An 18,546-nucleotide genomic window follows, 5' to 3' on the forward strand; every position below is an offset into this window, starting at 1 on the left:
GAGGATAAAAAAGGTGAAGGCATGGAGGAAGAAGGAGGGAGTCAGGTGGGACAAGCTCGTTCAACCTTTAGCCTTATTTGCAGCGGGATTGGGCCCTCAACCGAGCGTTGGAGACCTGGGACGGGCTAAACTAGAGGCGAGGAGGAAAGCGCAAGAGGTTGAGGATATGGCCATCCTTGCCAAAGCCAGTAAGTTCAAGGAGTCGCAGGAAGACCGACCGTATAAGCCGATCGCGGGGGAGAGGATCCGACCGCGCCCAAAATTGTTGGAGGAAAAAGACTTGGGCGAATCTGAGCCACGACTGCCCCCGATTGATCCTTTGAAACAGAGGGCCAAGGAGATGGGTAGTGTGGGGAAGAATAAAAGAAAGGTGAGGAGAAGTGAGGGGGAGCCTGCCTTAAAGAGGAGGAAGGAGATGACGGCAGAGGAGACCCCTATGGCCCAGGAGGCAGAGGATGAGGGAGTGGGGGAGGCCCCAGGAAGGGTGGTTGCCTCAGGAATGGTGGAGGTCGCCTCAGAGGTCGTGGAGGTCGTCCCAGTAGTGGTGGAGATCGCCCAAGAAGTTCAAGTAGAGGGTGGAGCAACTGACCCTGAGCCAAGGGTAGAAGAACAGCCCCAGAGGGGTCCTGCGCCCCAAGGAGGGGGGGTCAGGCTGACGACTGCTATCTACCACGCCCGCGCGGTGTCTGGGTGGCTGGAGAGAGAAGAAGGCCCAGCCAAGGCAGCTGCAGATCGCCTTGTGAGGATAGTGGATGAGGCAGCCGTCCGCTCAGTGGCCAGGTTCGATGAGGCTGAGCTACTAAGGGGGTTATACACTGCCCAAATTGAGGTAACCACCTTAGCTGGGGCTCTGCTGAGAAAGGCGGCGGGTACAAAGGTCAAGTCGGATGAGGCCAAGGCTCAACTTGCAAACTTCACAAGGGAGAGTGCATGGTGAAAGAAGGTTGCGCGAAGCGCATGCTCCAGAGGTTGGCAGGAAACTGAAAAAGCTAAAAAGATGCAAGTGTTGGCCATTGTTCACCGCAATGTTGCCGACCGAGCCCAAGTTGAGCTGATTGTAGTCAAGTTGGAGCTAGAAGACGAACGCCGCCAGGTTGTGTCGCTCGAGTTCCAGCTGACTGGCGAGCAGAAGAAGCTTGGGGAGGCTCAAAGGGCCTACGAGGTCGCCATTAACCGGCATGAAGAGGCTATGACCAGCAATGAAGAACTGCGTGCCCAGCAAATCAAAGAAAATGATGAAGCAGACGTGAAGATTGTTGGGCTGTAGAAGGACCTGGAAGACGAGCGTGCTAAGGCAATGGAGGAGAGGGCGAGCCTGCAGAAGGAGTTGGAGGAAGAGAGGACCAAGGCAGCCTCTGAAAGGGCAGCATACCCCGATTTGTATGTCGCAGCAATAGAACAATTCAAGGGGTCTGCTGAATTTTAGATGGCGATCGATGCCGCAGTCGCCAGCAGCGTAGCGAGAGAGGTATCTAGGGGGGCGGGCTCGTTGAGAACGACCGCTGGGGGCAGGACTGAGGCAGAAGTTATTGAGGGCAGGACCCTCTGTGTTTTCAGTCCATTATTTTTGCTTATGCATCTGAAATGCATAAATTATTGTGAAGTGTAAAATGTAAGGAAAACTCAATGTAAAGTGAATTTTAACTTGTAAGAAAAATTCGACGCAGCGTGAAAGTGAGAAAACTCAATGCAGAGTGAATTTTAACTTGTAAGAAAAATTCGACGCAGAGTGAAAGTGAGAAAACTCAATGCAAAGTGAATTTTAACTTGTAAGAAAAATTCCACGTAGAGTGAAAGTGAGAAAACTCAATGCAGAGTGAATTTTAACTTGTAAGAAAAATTCAACGCAGAGTGAAAGTGAGAAAATATGGCCACTATGCTTATGATCATGAAGTTGCAATGGTGGCTTCGGCCTGGTTGGGGCTTTAAGTGACTCAGTCTGGCCGAACTCTTTATGCTCAGTCTAGCCGAGGCTTGTTATGCTCAGTCTAGCTGAGGCTTTTTATGACTCGGTCTGGCCGAGCTCTTCATGCTCAGTCTGGCTGAGACTTTTTGTGACTCGGTTTGGCCGAGCTCTTCATGCTCAGTCTGGCTGAGGTTGCAATCAAAGCGTTATTGGAATACCACAAATAGTTGAGATATAAGTTTGCTGTTATACAAAGTGTAGCCCGTTGGATCATAAATTTACACCATATGTGGAGAAAATGAGAACATTCAGGTGTGCAGATTGTCAGAAAGAGCATACATCAATTGGACAATACAAAAAAATACAAGTTTTATTGAAAATAGCGCTTCAAATGCTCAGCATTCCAAGGATGGGGAAGGTCTCGACCTTCTATGTCTTGAAGTCGGTAAGTGCCTGGGCGAGGTCTGGCTTTAACAACGTAAGGTCCTTCCCATTTAGCTGCCAGCTTGCCCTCAGCCGGATTCTTGGTGGCGAGGGTTGCTTTGCGTAAGACAAGGTCCCCTACGGCGAACTTCCTTGGTCGGACCCTGTGGTTGTAGTGTGTTATCATTTTCTGTTGGTAGGAGGCCAGTCTGACAGCAGTGGTTTCTTTGAGCTCTTCAATTAGGTCAAGGTTTGCCCGACGGAGCTCTTCAGCCAGTTCTGGGTTTGGGTGTAAAACCCTTAGGGTAGGCAGACCGACTTCCACTGGGATGACCGCCTCAGCGCCGTACGTTAAACAAAAGGGGGTCTCCCCAGTGGGAGTCCGAGCGGTAGTACGGTAAGCCCAGAGTACATTCGGTAATTCCTCAGCCCAAAGTCCTTTAGCAGCTTCTAGCTTAGTTTTGATGATCTTAAGAAGAGAACGGTTGGTGACCTCGACTTGGCCATTGGCTTGGGGATGACCTGGGGAGGAGAAACAAGATTGGATCTGGAGGTCTGCACAGAACTTCCTGTACTTGGCATTGTCGAATTGTTTGCCATTGTCGGAGACGATGGTTGGAGGGATGCCAAACCTGCATACGATCGACTGCCAAATGAATTTGGTTGTGTTCCGTTCGGTGACGGTGGCAAGGGGCTCTGCTTCTACCCTCTTGGTGAAGAATCAATGGCGACAATCGCGAACTTGTTCTGGCCTCGGCCGGTGGGAAGTGGACCAACTAAATCGATCCCCCATTTGGCGAACGGATAAGGGCTGCAAAGTGTGATCAACTCGGTGGGAGGAACATGAGAGATGTTGGCGAAGCGTTGACATTTATCACATTTGAGCACGAAATCGGTTGCATCTTAGTTGAGAGTAGGCCAGAAATATCCAGTGCGAAGTATTTTGTGGGCTAGGGACCGACCGCCTGAATGATTATCGCAAATATCCTTATGAATTTCTCGCATCACATAGGTTGCTTGAGCTGGACTGAGGCATCGCAGATACAGGCGTGAAAAACCACGTTTGTACAAGACACCACTGACAAGAATGTAATTAGACGACCGGGCCTTAACTTTGGCGACTTGTTGTTGGTCATCTGGAAGTTCCCCCGTTGTCAAAAATAGAAAGATGTCCGACGCCCAAGGGATGGGCTCATTCTAGAGGAACTACACTTCTTGCTGATCGGAGAGAAATGGCAGGGTGGGCTAGGTACTCGAGACGGACACCATGACTGAGGTCAGACTGGTCTGCAGAAGCCAACTGAGCCATCTCGTCTGCCTTTGAGTTTTCCACTCGAGGAATGTGCTGGATGTGGAAGGTATTGAAGAGGCGAACAAGGGGAAGGGCAATATCCCTGTAAGCCCGCATTGTGTCCTCCTTTGCATCGAATTCTCCCGTAATTTGTCCGACAATGAGCTGGGAGTCACTGAACACCCGGATGTGGCTGACACCAATGTCCCTGGCTAGGCGGAGCCCTGCTATCAATGCCTCATATTCGGCTTCATTGTTATTGGCATCGAACAAGAAACAGAGAGCACATTTGAAATAACCACCCTCAGGGGCAGTGAGGATGAGGCTAGCCCCATTGCCTTCTCTGCGGGATGATCTGTCGACATTGAGAGTTCAAGAATAAGGGTTCTCTGGCTCGGTAGGGGTTGGTGGGGGTGGAGTGGCCGTGGTTGGGGTAGGATTAGTGAACTCCAAGATAAAATCAGCGACAGCCTGTCCTTTAATTGCTGTTCGAGGTCGGTAGGAGATGTCAAACTGGCTGAGTTCCACCGACCATTGCATGAGTCTGCCAGAGAGCCCTGGTTGCTGCATTACCTTCTTCAAAGGTTGGTCGGTGAGGACCACTATGGAATGGGCTTGGAAGTAAGGACGGAGTCGTCTAGAGGCGGTGACCAAGGCCAAGGACAATTTTTCTAATAGTGGGTAATTCTGCTCAGCGCCCCTGAGGGCCCGACTGATGTAGTAGACCGGCTGTTGAACAGAGTCGTCTTCCCTGATAAGAGCTGCACTGACTGCGGTGCTTGAAACGACTAAGTAGAGGAAGAGGGGTTCGCTAGTGATTGCCTAAGAAAGGAGGGGGGGTTGGCCATGCACTGCTTCAACTGCTGAAAGGCCTCTTTGGACTCGGCCGTCCATTTAAAAGTTTGTCGAAGAACTTTGAAGAAGGGGAGGCACTTATCCGTTGCGTAGGAAATGAAGCGGTTGAGGGCGGCAACTCGGCTAGTGAGTCTCTGAACTTCCTTAACCGTTCTAGGTGACTGCATTTCAATCAAGGCCTTGATCTTTTCAGGGTTAGCTTCAATGCCCCGCTGACTAACCATGAAACCCAAGAACTTCCCAGATCCTACGCCGAAGGCGCACTTCTCCGGGTTGAGCTTCATTTGGTACTTCCGTAGGGTGGCGAAGGTCTCTCGCAGGTCGGTCAGATGGTCAGCGGAGAGTTTGCTCTTGACTAGCATGTCATCGACATATATTTCCATGTTTTGACCGATCTGATGATGGAAAACGGCGCTGACCAACCGTTGGTAGGTGGCCCCAGCATTTTTCAGTCCAAATGGCATCACTTGGTAATGGTAGGTGCCTCGGTCAGTAATGAAGGAGGTGTGTTCCTGATTAGATGGGTGCATCAGAATTTGGTTATATCCAGAGAAGGCATCCATGAAGCTGAGCATTTGGTGACCGGCTGTAGCGTCGACTAGCAGATCTATGCGGGGAAGAGGATAACTGTCTTTGGGGCACGCTCGGTTGAGGTCTGAGTAGTCGACACAGAGTCTCCATTTACCATTGTTCTTGCAGACCAGGACCACGTTTGACAACCATCTAGGGTAGTCTACGTTTTTGATGAATTGTGCCTCAAGGAGCTTGTCGACTTTTGCGACAATGAGTGTATTGCGCTCCAAATGGAAAATGCGCTGCTTCTGGCGGTAAGGTTGGAAATGGGGTTCAATGCTGAGGCGATGGGTTATGAATGAGGGGTCAATGCCCAACATGTCTGAGTGGGTCCAGGCAAATACATCGTTGTGCTCAATTAGAAGGGCAGTAAGGTCAGTCTTTGCTTGGGGGGACAATTGGCTACCGATTTTGGCCGTTTTTGCCGGGTCGGTAGGGTCGATGGGAACTTCAACGAGCTCCTCCACAGGCTCCCTTCTGACCAGCTCGTCCTCATCCCGAACGTCAAGTCCTTCAATGATCATGGCTTCCTTCAGCTTGACTTCTTTTAGTGAGGCAACATAGCATTCCCTGGCCACGGTCTGCTCTCCCCTTACAGTCCCGGCCCCGAGATTGGTGGGAAACTTAACGGCAAGGTGATAAGTGGATGTGATAGCTTGGAAGGCATTTAGGGCAGTGCGGCCAAGGATGATGTTGTAGGCGGATGGGCAGTCGACAACAAAGAAAGTGAGCAACTTTGTAGTCTGTTGTGGGTACTCACCGATTGTGATGGGAAGATCGATGGAGCTGATGGAGGTGACCCGGTCGCCAGTGAAACCGACCAAAGGGGTTTGGAGAGGAGACAGACTTTCCTCCTCAATTTTGAGCTGGCGAAAGCAGTTGAGAAAGATGATGTCTGAAGAACTGCCGTTGTCGATGAGAACTCGTTTGACCTTGTAGTTAGAGAGGAGGGAAGAAATGACGAGAGGGTCATCATGAGGGTAGCCGATGCCTGTACAGTCGGCGTCTGTGAAGGTGATAGGCTCGGCCCACTGCTTAGGCTGTTTGGAGGGTCGACCGACCGTGGCAACTGCTTTGTCTGAGCCCTGCCTTATCATTTTGAGTTCTGCCCTCTGAGCCGAGCGGGATGGTCCCCTGCAAGCAAGGCCGCCTAAAATGACTCTGATTTCTCTAACAGGTAGAGGGGGGTTGCCTGGCGGCCGAGGTTGCTGTGGAGGGTGATCATGGCCTTGGTTAGGTTGGGCTGGCTGCCGAGGGGGGGTGCGCCGGCGGTTGTTTCTGAGGGGTTCAGTTCTTTGCCTCTGCTGAGGGCGGGTGTCCGTGAACCGGCTAAGACGTCCCTGGCATATGAGGGTCTCGACCTGATCTTTGAGGTTAACGCACTCATCGGTGTTATGGCCATGGTCCTGGTGAAAGCGGCAATATTTGGACTGGTCTTTCTGATTAGAAGGGGTTCGTGAAGGTTGGAGCCATTTAAGGGGGTAGTCCCGCTGGATCTGATTGAGGACTTGTTCCATGGGGGAATTAAGGGGTGTGTACCGCTCGAACCGACCGGGCAGTCGGACTGGTGCTGACCGGTCGGCTCGGGGGGGTCGGTCGGTATAATATGGTGTTTGGCTATTATACTGGATGTTTCTTGGTTCTGAGTCTTTTCTATTTTCTCTGGGGGTCGGGTTTTTGGTTATTGGATCTTGCCGGGCGGCTAGGAAATCCTCAGCATTCATGTATTTTTGGGCTTTGGAGAGTAGGGTTGCCATGGGGGTCGGGGGGTTTTTAGAGAGGGAGAACAGGAAGTCGGACGACCGTAGACTGGCCATGAAAGCAGTGAGGATGACCTTGTCATCATTTTTCGCTACTTCCAGGGCCTCGGTGTTGAAGCTAGAGATGGCAATCGGAACCCGGCCCGACGGGGAACCGATCCCCCGACCCCGAATTGAGTGGTGATTCCCCGAAAAATACCCCCGACGGGCCGGGGGTGGTATTAAAAATTAAATCCCCGATGATATACGGGCCGGGGACTGGGATACATGTTTCAGCCCCGGCCCCACCCCGACCCCGATCCCGATCCCCGCCCAGATCCTCGCCCCGTTTTCCCCGATAAAAAATTACTGTTTTGCCCTTATATATATAACATATATAGGGTATATATATATAACATATATAGGGTTTGGTTGAACCAAACCGCAGCCTCTTCTTCTCCCTTTTATCTTCCTCTCTCTCTCTCCTCTCTCTTCTACTCTCACTCTCGCACCTCTCCGCGACGCCAATCGCCTACTCCGTCGTCCTCCTCCGTCGTTCGTCGTCCTCCGACGCCAATTGTCCTCATCCGTCGTCCTCCTCCCCCGATCGTCCTCCACCGATACAGATCTTGTTTTGAAACAGATTTTGTGTGGAGGGTTTGTATGAAATACCATTAACCAAACCAAACCTCAGCCTCATGCCCTAGGGTTTGGTTTTGTGTAGAGGGTTTGGAAATACCATTAACATATGTGTATTGGGTTTGTATGTGTATGTATGTATACAAATTTTTTTTTTAAAATTTTTTTTGAACGAATACAGATCTGTTTGTGTATGCAAATTTTTTTTTTGAACGAATACAGATCTCTGTAACAAATCTGTAAGTGAATTTTTTTATTTTTTGTTGAACGATTTTTTTTTTTGTGTAGAGGGTTTGTACGAAATACCATAACAAAACAAATTTGTTATTTATTTATTTTTTTTATCTGTTATTGATTTTTTGATCTGGTGGTGGTGATGTTGTTTTTTGATCTGTTGATGAGGAAGTTTTGGCCATCGGGGATCGGGGACGGGGAGGGTGATCCCCGGCCCCGTCCCGCCCCGTTGCCATTCATAGTTGAAGTGGGTAGCAAAACTGCGTAGTGACTCCCCCTCGGTCTGTCAAATGTTGAGGAGTTGGGTTGCCGGGCGTCGTTGGTGCTGGGCTCCAATAAAATGGCTGAGGAAGGAGTCACTGAGATGCTGGAAAGTGGAGACGGAGTCTGCTGGTAACTGGCTAAACTACAGCCGAGCTGACTCCTTCAGTGTCACGGGAAAAGCTCGACACATGATCTCGTCAGGGAATGCATGGAGGATCATGAGAGTTCTGTAGGTCTCCAGATGGTCGACTGGGTCCGTCGTACTGTCAAAAGAGTCGATGGTGGGCATATTGAACTTGGGGGGTAGAGGTTTGTCGCGAATGGAGGCGACAAATGGTGAGTTTGCTATGATAGAGGGTTTATGTTAGCTGTTCTGCATGACCCCTTGGAGTTGGAGCTTCATGGCTCGGAGTTCCGCGTCCCAGAGAGGGATGTGGTCACCTCTGGAGGGCAACGGGGGCTGGACGCTGCTGGCCTCTCCTTCAAGGATTGGTGCTGGGATCGATGGTTGTGGGCCCCGGGGTGACAGGTTTATACCTAGGAGAGGGGGTTGTAAGCCTTCTCTGTTGGGCGGATTAGGTTGCGGGATAGTATGGCTCGGGGCTTGTTCGTAGTTGGGAGGAATATCAGGAGGCGGTGGAGGGGGCATAGGAAGGTTTCTTTGGAGTAGGGCATTGATCATGGCTTGGTTTTGCTCGGCCATGCAGTTAATGCTGTTGGTAAGCTCGATGAAATATTGTGATGGGTTGTTTGGATTGGGGGGGTCGGCTTGGTGGTCGGCAACATTTTGGTGAGAAGCCATGGATCTAGTCGTGACCATACACTTCGATGGATAATGAGAAAGGGTTATTGGAATAGGGTCTCCGGCGACAGTGAACACAACTGGCGCGAGGAGCAAAGCCTTCCCACAGATGGCGCCAATTGATAATACAGTTACGATACAACGGGTTCCAGAGGGAATGGGTCGAACTGGTCCACGCTTCTCCAATCGATATCTGGATGGCCAAGGCCACTTAAGAACCTGCACAGGAGTTCAACGGGGAACGGGGAGTCCCCCAACGAACCCTCCGACGAGCAAGTTAGAGAGAGAGAGAAGTGAAATGTGGAGATATGAATTGGAGATAGAAAACTTAACTTTCTTTCTGTCTTCAACGTCTGCTTATATCCTTTGGTAATCATTTTGCCATCCCTTCCGACCTGCCACCTTGGCCGAAAGTCTATGCTGTAGCTTACCTTGTTCAGGGTGAGGGGGTTTTGTTCCGATGGAGAGGTGTTGTCGTAATAAATGCTGTGATGGATTGCATTAATTGCGATGTGCAGTGGCAGTAACTTTGCAGATCTTTATCTGCTGATGTGGCTTGTCCTTTGCCTGCCACATGTCTGAATATCATTAGTTCTTCGTGCCATGTTGGCTTCCAGTTGTTCAGGATCTCGTCAGTTGAGTTATGTGTTGGGCTCTAAGTAATGTGATTGGGTTGTTCATAGTGGGCTATGACCTTTGTGGGCCTAATCACATCAAAATTGTATAGAATAGTCCCTATATAAGAGTTTATTTTGTGTGAATCCTTTTCATGGACTCAAGTCTGAGAAAAATTTTGTGGGGAACAACAAATCAACGATTCAATAAAGCCCGACAAACCCACCTTCAACCTTTAATTCACAGTTTCACTCGTAAAGATAACTTATAAAACTGCAATTAGCGTGAGTCTTATCCAAAAAAAAAAAAATTCAATAACACATCATCAGTTTTTGTTCTCTTTTATATCAATCCATCATTAGCAAAGTTCATGGAAAGCTGATGCTAACATATGTCCCACAGCACACTCCATTTCTAATTATAATTAGGGGTTCATCTAGTCCAACAATCTTATCTTTTTGTTAGAGGTTGTTTGGGTGTCCTAAATAAGTGTACTTTTTATTTTTTTGGACTAAAAAACTTGAGAAAAAAAATGTGGGTGTTTGAGTTAACTTTTTGACTTTTTATGAAAAAATGTGTATTAAAAAATTGTATAAATTAGTGTGTAGGGAAAAATTAAGATTGAAAATTGTGCAGCCGTAATTTTTGAATTTTGGTAAATAGTGATAACTTTTTAAATTTTTGAGTAACTTTTTGACTTTTTGACTTTTTATGGACTTGCCAAACTTGGCCTTAGTATTAAAATCAAAGGAGAAATATGTAGTTGTAGAATATCAGATCACTATGATAAACAGATCTATTTTGCAAGTTCGTTATTACGGGTAGTTCCTACAAACTCCTACAAAGGATCGGACTAATGACGTATACAATATTTGAATTCTCGATGTAGATGCTACATAGTTGGTTCTCATCCTTCAAAGACTACGAGTATAATAGGAGCATCCGTCGACAAAAGGATCACCCTAATATGATCATCTCAGGGCTATTGAGAACGAATCAAATCAGATGGTTCTATTTCTCAATCTTTTTGACTGGCTACTACGGAACCAAGGTCCAAAAGATTGAAAAAATCAGTCCTCAAAAATTATGGCAAGTGTACAGGGAATGAATATGTATGCATACTTAATTGTGATATCGTTTGAACAAGTGATAAGCGACCGTCAATACTTTTTCAATTAGAGGGCACTCTAATACTCCGGCTCTTGCGTTCACTGTCTTTGGTATTGTTCTTTTCACACACTAGTCGCAGATTTAAGTATTAAAGTGCCCTCTAGCCAAACAAGCATTAACGGTGTGCTGTCTAGAAGGAAGTGCAGGTGCCTGGGAGTTCGGCACACTCATCGTTTGAACAAGCAGTAGTAGCAGATACTTCTAAGTGCAAATTCACATTGTGTGTCCCAATTTTTGAATAATTTGTAAAATAAGAAAATAAATTAAATTTGCACTATGGTGCAGTTTCTGACAAGTTAAAAACTAATAATCTAAACACACAAACTAAAAGTATTCCTTCCACAACTTCCCAATAACCCTTTGTCATCAATTATCTCATCTGTTGTTACACCATCACTTTTGAACTTGCATCTGGTGTATGAAAACAAGAAACAACAAAACATACACACAGGTGAAGTTGGACATATCTCCTTTAAGTTACATATTGTTTTTGGAAAATGACATAAGCTCTATGAAGATATGCATTGTTACCCTTTTTCTTGTGGATTATGATCTCTACACTCCACTCTTCAACAACTTTTATGTCAAACCCCACCAGCCACTACTCAACTTGACCCAACCCTCCTCTTCTTTCACATTATATATATGCCTATGCTCCATTTTTTTAGTTTTCTTACCCGCATTTTCTCTTGTACAGTTCTTGCCCTTTCCATTTCACATCTCAAACCTCATCCTCAGATTTTGGTGAACAGGTCACAACAGCGTCTGCTACCGTGAGGAAGATCTTGTCCTCACCGATCAAACTTGCAAAATTGGACGTGTGTAGCTTGTCAAGCACCACTTGCCCCGGATTTGCCAACACAAGCTGTGCAACAAGAAGAGTGACTTTTGTAAGGTAACTTCAAGAACATGCTATAAAGTGCATATCGAATACATTTTTAGGAATTCAATTACCTGAACATCTCTCTTATGGAGACTCTGATGTAACTCTTCTAAGGCCTGGATGCCACTGGTGTCGATGTCAATAACGGCTGAAATGAACAAAAAACATCATGAGTCAGTTTAAATCGATCAAACATATAGGGTTTGAGGCTCAAGTAAAACAATAGTACTTACGTGACATCTCAACGATCAAGAATTGGATTTTTGGTAGATATGCAGCTTTCAATAGCTCTTCCTCATCAGTCAACCATCTCAATATCCTGCATAGAAGTTAAATATTAGATTAAATCTACTACAACTGTAACTAAATGCAAGCTCTTTTAAGGTGAAGCAACAAAAGCATCTTCAACAATGATAGCATTTCATAAATTTTATGTGCAATCAATAATTGTGGTTAATTATCCCTTCAAACTGAGTATAACTTGATAATTGTAGGAAATTTTCAAGGTTCGTATTGTTTTCTTCCAATAAGTTTGGAGAGAAAAAAGAGAGTAAAGAAGCACCATTACCTTTCCTTGATATAGTTGGAGTTCGAAAAGTAGATTGCAGAATCAACTCTCACAATCAAAACACCCGGAACCTTAGTTGCTTCCGGATATTGTTGTATGTTCCGGTAAACATTTGTCATAGGAATCCTCCCAAGAATCGCTGTCCGTGGCCTTGTGACTTGTAAGAGGATTTTAGCAAAGGATATTGAGACCTATCATGACAAACAACAAACACATCAATTAGGTGAATCGCCTTTTAGTTGATTACTAGAATTTACAAATGATCAATTTCACTGTCTCAAAACTTACTGCAACCAAGAGACCTATCTCAACAGAGGCGAAAACCACACCAAAAAAGGCTCCCATGCAAGCAATGAAGTCAAATTTATCAATCTTCCATATCAAAATTGCAGCCTTGAAGTCAATTAGGCCAATGACAGCGGATATAATGATCGACGAAAGAATGGCATTTGGGGTGTACTTAAAAAGTGGTGTAATGAATTTCAAGGTTAGGAATACAATAAAAGACATTACGATGTTAGAAACTGCAGTTTGGCAGCCAGACATGTAATTCACTGCCGAGCGAGAGAAGGAACCTACAAAAATTACAATCATTATTATATACTCATCAATCGATAATAGTTCTGGATTCAATGTAATTTAATTTTTCACAAGTACATATTGTCTAATTTCCATGCTCACTTCTCACCTGTTGCAACATAGCATGAGGTCATCGAGCCAACAATATTCATCACTCCTATTGCAACCATTTCTTTGTTCCCATCGAGTTGATAGTCCTTCATGGCTGCAAAAGTCCTTCCAATCGCTACTGCTTCCTAATCCCAACCAAAAAGAAATTAAAATTAAAACTACTTAGGTACAGAGAAATGAAAATCAAAATTTCTCATGATAACAATGTGGACGTGAAATTGGCTCACCGTTAACGCTATCACGCCAGTCACAACACCAATCCTAAACCCTTTAAGGAGATTGTCACCAGTGAAATATATTTGATTCACGGATACAGGATTGATTCCTTTTTCTATATGGTTCACCTGAAGTCATCAATAAAAGTATTAAAAAAAAATTATGACAACAAACTATTTGTTCAAAAGGTCACAATATAGAAATATATACTTACAATTTGAACACCTTGCTTTTCCGCATGAGTTATGAACACAAAAAAGGTGGATAGGATGACAGAGATGAGTGGAGCGATTGCAGGTACCCAGAACAATTTCTTGTTCTTCTTCCCCTGCTCGTCAAATCATGTGAGAATGTGAGAATCTAGAAATACTTTTTGATCCTACAATTATAAATAATTTTTTTTATAATAATAATAAAAAAAACAAGTTGGGGACTCTTACAATGTACTTAGCAAATAGAAGGAAAGCCAAAAAGGTAGCTCCAATGAGTATAGTCTGCCAGTTCCACTGCCAATGTTGTGATAAAAGATTTAGTACCTTGGAGAGAGAGAGAGAGAGAGAAAGAGAGAGACTTACTCCATGATGGGCTGAGCCAAAAACTGAATGCATCACAGAAATAATATCGGTTTTCTTGGTGAATTTCTTGATGCCAAGAAAACCTTTAAGTTGTTGCAGTGCAATTGTAATGGCAGCACCGGCCATAAAACCAACAACAGCAGCATGGGATAGGAAGTCAATTAAAAACCCCAATCTGAAACAAAATCCAAACCACCATCATAATATGATAACAATAATAAAAAACTTCAAATGAGCTCAAAGCAAGAACATGAACAAACTGTTTATGTCGTTATCACCTGAGAAATCCAAGGGCTGCTTGGGTGATCCCAGCGAAAAATGTAGCTGTAAATGCAAGACGCAGATATTCAGCTGCATTTTTAGTAGGATCGATCTCATTCTGAAGCAAAGTACCCAACAGGAGAGACACAACAGCCACCGGTCCTATTGCTATATCTCGTGAACTACCCATAAAGGCATAAATCAATGGTGGAACAAAACTCGAGTCTGAGACATTTTAGGGGCAAATGAGAAAAAAATTCAATTAAAAATCTCACAAAACATCAAACATGTTATAGCAAGGCAAGCGGGTTTCTTGATAAGTACTTACACAACCCATATTGGGGTTGCAAATTTGCAAGCTTGGAATACCCGATATCCTGTTTTACAAGTTAGAAGAATTGTTAGAAATGTCTAAATATGAGAATATATATATATATATATTATTCGTTTCAGAATTTGTTTTCTAAAAAATACTAAAAACTAATTTGGTGAAAAAAATAATGAAAATTTCAAAAACACTCATCACTTTCAATTGTTTACTCTTTTCATGTTAGTATTTTTCTGAAAACATATTTTGAAAATGACACCAAACAGTTGAGTTTTCTGTTACATTCATGTTTCTGGTAGTATCTAATTTACCTGAGGAATGCAGAGACTTGCAATGGTTAACCCAGCAATAAGATCCCCTCTAAATTTTGATAAATTGTAACTTTGCGCCCACTCAAGAATGGGGAAGACCGCTTGCATGCCAAGGATGATTTTCCGAGACTTGGTTTGATCCTTGAAGTGACGTAGAGGATCATCCGCAAAGAACGTCTCTTTCACAGCGCTTGTGAACTCGTTGAAAAACTTTTGCTTTGGGGGAACCCCCACTTTGTGAATGTATGTTGAGTTCTGCACCTGACATTGTGCGGACGACAAGCTTCTAGTGGCCATCTCTTTTGTTTCCAGTTCCTTATCCGCGTTATGAGCCATTGAAAAGGACTATTCAATTCAACTGCAACACAAAATAAAATTTAAAAACAACAAAAAAAAAAATTGCTGATTTTATAATGTAGTACACCACAAAGATTAACTGTGATATTTTCTACATGCAAAATGAGGCTAACAAACTCCAAAATTTCAAGTTCCAATGTCAAATGCACATAATCACATCCACTTTATTTTTACATTTTTTATTTTTTGAGAGAGGAAAACCATATTCGAAATTGATTATAATTGGATTCTGAAAGTAGGAAGGATAATATAGTTAGGAAAATTAGAGCTAACCATGACAAAGTGAATGGAAGCAAGCTAAGGAGGGAAGGCAAGTAATGTTTCAAGTGCACAACTCTTTCTTGAAGAATACAATCACTTGGGAAGCTCTTATATAGTTCTCAAGCAAGTTACAGGTCAAACTATCCAACTGAAAGAGAGGCTCTCAACAACAGCAAATAAGGCATGAATGTGGATCTCTTTTACTTGTAATATACACAGAGTTGACAAATTTAGGCAAATTTTAAAATTGTGACTAACCCAACCGTGGATTATTCAACAAGTAGTGATGGATGTAAGCAGTAGATCATCTCTTCCATAATTGTGCTTTTGAGCAAAACATATAAAAATGAGTTGTTTATGAAAACTGTTTAGCAAAACACTTTTTAACAAATACCAAAAAGTTATTTTCGAATTTATGAAATGAAAATAATTGGTGTTTTCAAAGAATTCAATGTTTTGTTTTCCGAAAACATGAAAAATGATAACAAAATTTGAATAAAAACAAAACCAATTAGGGGTAATAGAGTTTGAGGAGGTGTTGACTTTGAGAGGAAAGGTGACAGAAGGCGGAAAATTGAGGTCACATAGCAGCCTTTTCTCCTTTCTGTTGTTTTGATTAGTGCTTCTTATTACTATCATAAAAAGTTCAAAAGAAAGTCTTTTTAACTCTCTTTTAAAAATTCTGAGCCAATAAAGTCGAAAAAGTGGGGAGCAACTTCTGTGTATCACAAGAGGCCACCACAAAGAGCTTCTTTTTTTTTTTCTTTTTCTTCCCAGTATTCACTGATGTCTTATGTGAAATATCAGGTGAGATTAATATACGTAGTTTTATCCTCATTTTCTGAAGAAGACTGTTTCCATGACTCGAACTTATGCGCGTAGCATTGGGCAAAGCCGCCCTTTAGGACAAAGAAACAATAAACTTGTTGAGTAAATTGTTTTTTTATAACTATTTTCGGGATTTTTTTTTTAAAACAACCTACTTTTTTCTAGGAAACATTAATTTTTTTTTTTGCATAACAATGAAATAGATATGAAAATGATGGGTGTTTTCTTTAAGTTTTCATTGTTTTGATTTCCAAAAACACGAAAACAAAAACAAAAACGAAGAAAACGAAACACAACAGACTGACTAAATAATTTAGAACATATTTCATCTTTCTTGAGAAAAGGAGAGAGTAGCTTCGGTTATTATCAGTGATAAGAATGTATTATTTTACATGATTAAAATCAAAATAAAAAATTCAGCTGCAATAAGTAAACTATGAGAAAAGAAATGTATTGCTATATCTAGTATAAATTGACATTACAATTTTGGCATGATACTGTAATGTACAGCCAAAAAAACAGCATTCAAGGTAAATTAAAAATGAAGTAATGAAGATTTTTATAAACCCAAAATGGAATTAAAAGACCTAATTAACAACTGTAAAAGCCAACTTGACTCCATCAGTCAAATAGATCATAATTAACTGATAAAATTAATACATAAACAACTAGCCTAGCACCTAAGCTCCTAGGAAATGAGTTCAATAATATATATGAAGCTATCCAAGGGCATCTCTAATGGTGTACCAATTTTTTCACCAAATTTAAGTAAAAGCTTCCTTTGATATCAAGTGCTCTAACGGAGGATTTTGTGGTTTCATCAAACCACCGGTCGACCGGCCAGTGTAATTTTTTCTCAAATTTTTGCCTTGAGGTGGTCATCCGGAGGACATCTGATAGTGAAAATTTAATGGCAATGAACAGTGATTTGATGAAAACACATTGGTCCTCAATTTGATTAAAGAAAAGTGAAATCCTGAATTTGATAGGTATTTGATGAAACCGTTGGAGCAAGAAAAGAAGCAATTTTTCATCAAATTTAAATTTGATGATAGTTTTGAATAACTATTGGAGATGGTCTAACACCCTATCTTGCACATAGAGAGACAAATAGAGAACCAAACAAAAGGAGAAACAAATAACCAAACAAAGAGGGAGAAACCAAACGGGGACAAAATATCAAATGTTACCTGAGAGACTTCAACCCTTAACCCTATGCTATTAGAAAATGACTTCAACAATGTATATCAAGCTATCAAGTTACTAGGAAATGAGCCCAACAATGTATATCATGCTACCAAGCTATTAGGAAATGGGCCTAAGATATTATGCTTTGTTCCACCTACATTGTCCAACAAGCCAAACTACTTGACTTGACTTATATTCGGCTCAATAAAAACTCAACGAGACCGGCTCACTATATAAACAAGTCAAACTTGAATAGAGTTTACAACTTGTTAAATTTACAAGTTAAGCTTGAACAAGGTATTATTGGATAGATAAGTTTATATGTATTATAAAAAAAAAAAAAAAAAATCAAACTCCTCGAACCTACTCATTATCAGCTTGAATAAAAATTGCTAGTCAAATACTAAACAAGTCAAATTTAAACCCAATTTAAAGTCAATAAAAAAAACAAATCAATCTTAAACAAGGCTGCTTGGCCCGTTTACTATCCTAATTCTAATTAACTAATACAAAAGAATAAAAACAGAGCATATAAAAAGTAAAGCAATCTCCTACATTTCTTGATTTTGATTAAAATTGATTAAAAAAACAATATTAATCAAAACCAAGAAATCCAAGCAACTTTTTGTAGAAGTGGGTATTTTACAATGTCCTTTTTGGAGAACAAAGAACCAAAAATAAGGTCCACAATCTCATTAGCCTCATGAATGCCATTGATAGTGGATGGTACACTACCACCTACAAGAAAGGTGTCCATTCAAATTATTCTAGTATAGGGTCATCATCATACACTTCATATGTATGTATACCTACAATTCAATTTTAGAATGAGAAAGAGAGAGAAACATCAAATCTGGTAACACACCTGATGGTCCAGGAGTTTGTAGAATAAAATAATGATGAGATCCCCAATCCTTGAAGAAGATCAGAGAAAGGAGGGGACACCCAAATCCAGTCCAGATTCAATGTACCAGAAAATTTTAACCCACCTTTTTCTTGGTGATCATTCAAGAAATAAAATCTCTCTCAAGTGTCATCATGATGCCAAGAACCAAAAACCAGAAATTAATAAAAAAAAAAACCCGTAAAATTAGGTGTTTCTCAAAGACGACTAACTAGTAATGCGGGCTGTTTGGTTGCCGGGGAAATGAACTTTCTTAGTAACCAAACAGAGAAAATATTTCGCGATCTACTCGGAAGGGCATAGGCATATGTTGTTGATGTGATGTGTTTTATTTTTTTTCCCGACCACGTGTGTTGAATTTGATGATATTATTGTTAATTATAATTAATATATATGTGTTGTGTGTGTGTTTGTTTTTTAGGACTTGACAACACGAATGGGCTGCGATTGAGATCGGAATTTACGTAACTGCCATCCACGTGTGCATGAAAAGTCAAAAGTTGGGAAAGGAACAAACAATCAAACCTCGTCCATGGGTTTTTAACTTTGTTGGCGTCAGTAGTCAACGGTTGAACCTGGACTTGTTTGCGGGCTCCACACACCGATTGATTACTTAGGCCTAATTTGGAAAGACTAAATAACTGTATTTTTTGACTTTTTATGAA

The 18,546-nt window shown here is 42.6% G+C and overlaps 1 protein-coding gene across 6 annotated transcripts; it reads right to left on the minus strand.

Moving 5' to 3' along the window:
- Window positions 1–10,854: 10,854 nt before the first annotated feature.
- On the minus strand, window positions 10,855–18,180 carry LOC114306529 (sulfate transporter 1.3). 6 transcript variants are annotated; one of them, XM_028251795.2, is made up of 14 exons: window positions 17,843–18,180; window positions 14,344–14,701; window positions 14,033–14,081; window positions 13,722–13,929; window positions 13,444–13,618; window positions 13,309–13,374; window positions 13,083–13,196; window positions 12,880–12,996; window positions 12,651–12,777; window positions 12,251–12,537; window positions 11,963–12,153; window positions 11,628–11,713; window positions 11,466–11,542; window positions 10,855–11,376 (listed from the first exon to the last, which is right to left on the minus strand). In XM_028251795.2, the coding sequence occupies exons 2-14, from the start codon at window positions 14,677–14,679 to the stop codon at window positions 11,233–11,235; spliced, it is 1,977 nt and encodes a 658-aa protein (XP_028107596.2). In that variant the 5' UTR covers window positions 14,680–14,701; window positions 17,843–18,180; the 3' UTR covers window positions 10,855–11,232. The 6 variants fall into 6 exon arrangements, with proteins under 6 accessions (XP_028107596.2, XP_028107598.2, XP_028107597.2 ...); XM_028251797.2 differs by lacking the exon at window positions 17,843–18,180 and adding an exon at window positions 16,980–17,100; XM_028251796.2 differs by lacking the exon at window positions 17,843–18,180 and adding an exon at window positions 14,974–15,447.
- Between the last annotated feature and the right edge of the window lie 366 nt (window positions 18,181–18,546).

The sequence above is a fragment of the Camellia sinensis genome, chromosome 6 (assembly GCF_055761805.1).
Source record: "Camellia sinensis isolate YWXY chromosome 6, ASM5576180v1, whole genome shotgun sequence".
Lineage (NCBI taxonomy): Eukaryota > Viridiplantae > Streptophyta > Magnoliopsida > Ericales > Theaceae > Camellia > Camellia sinensis.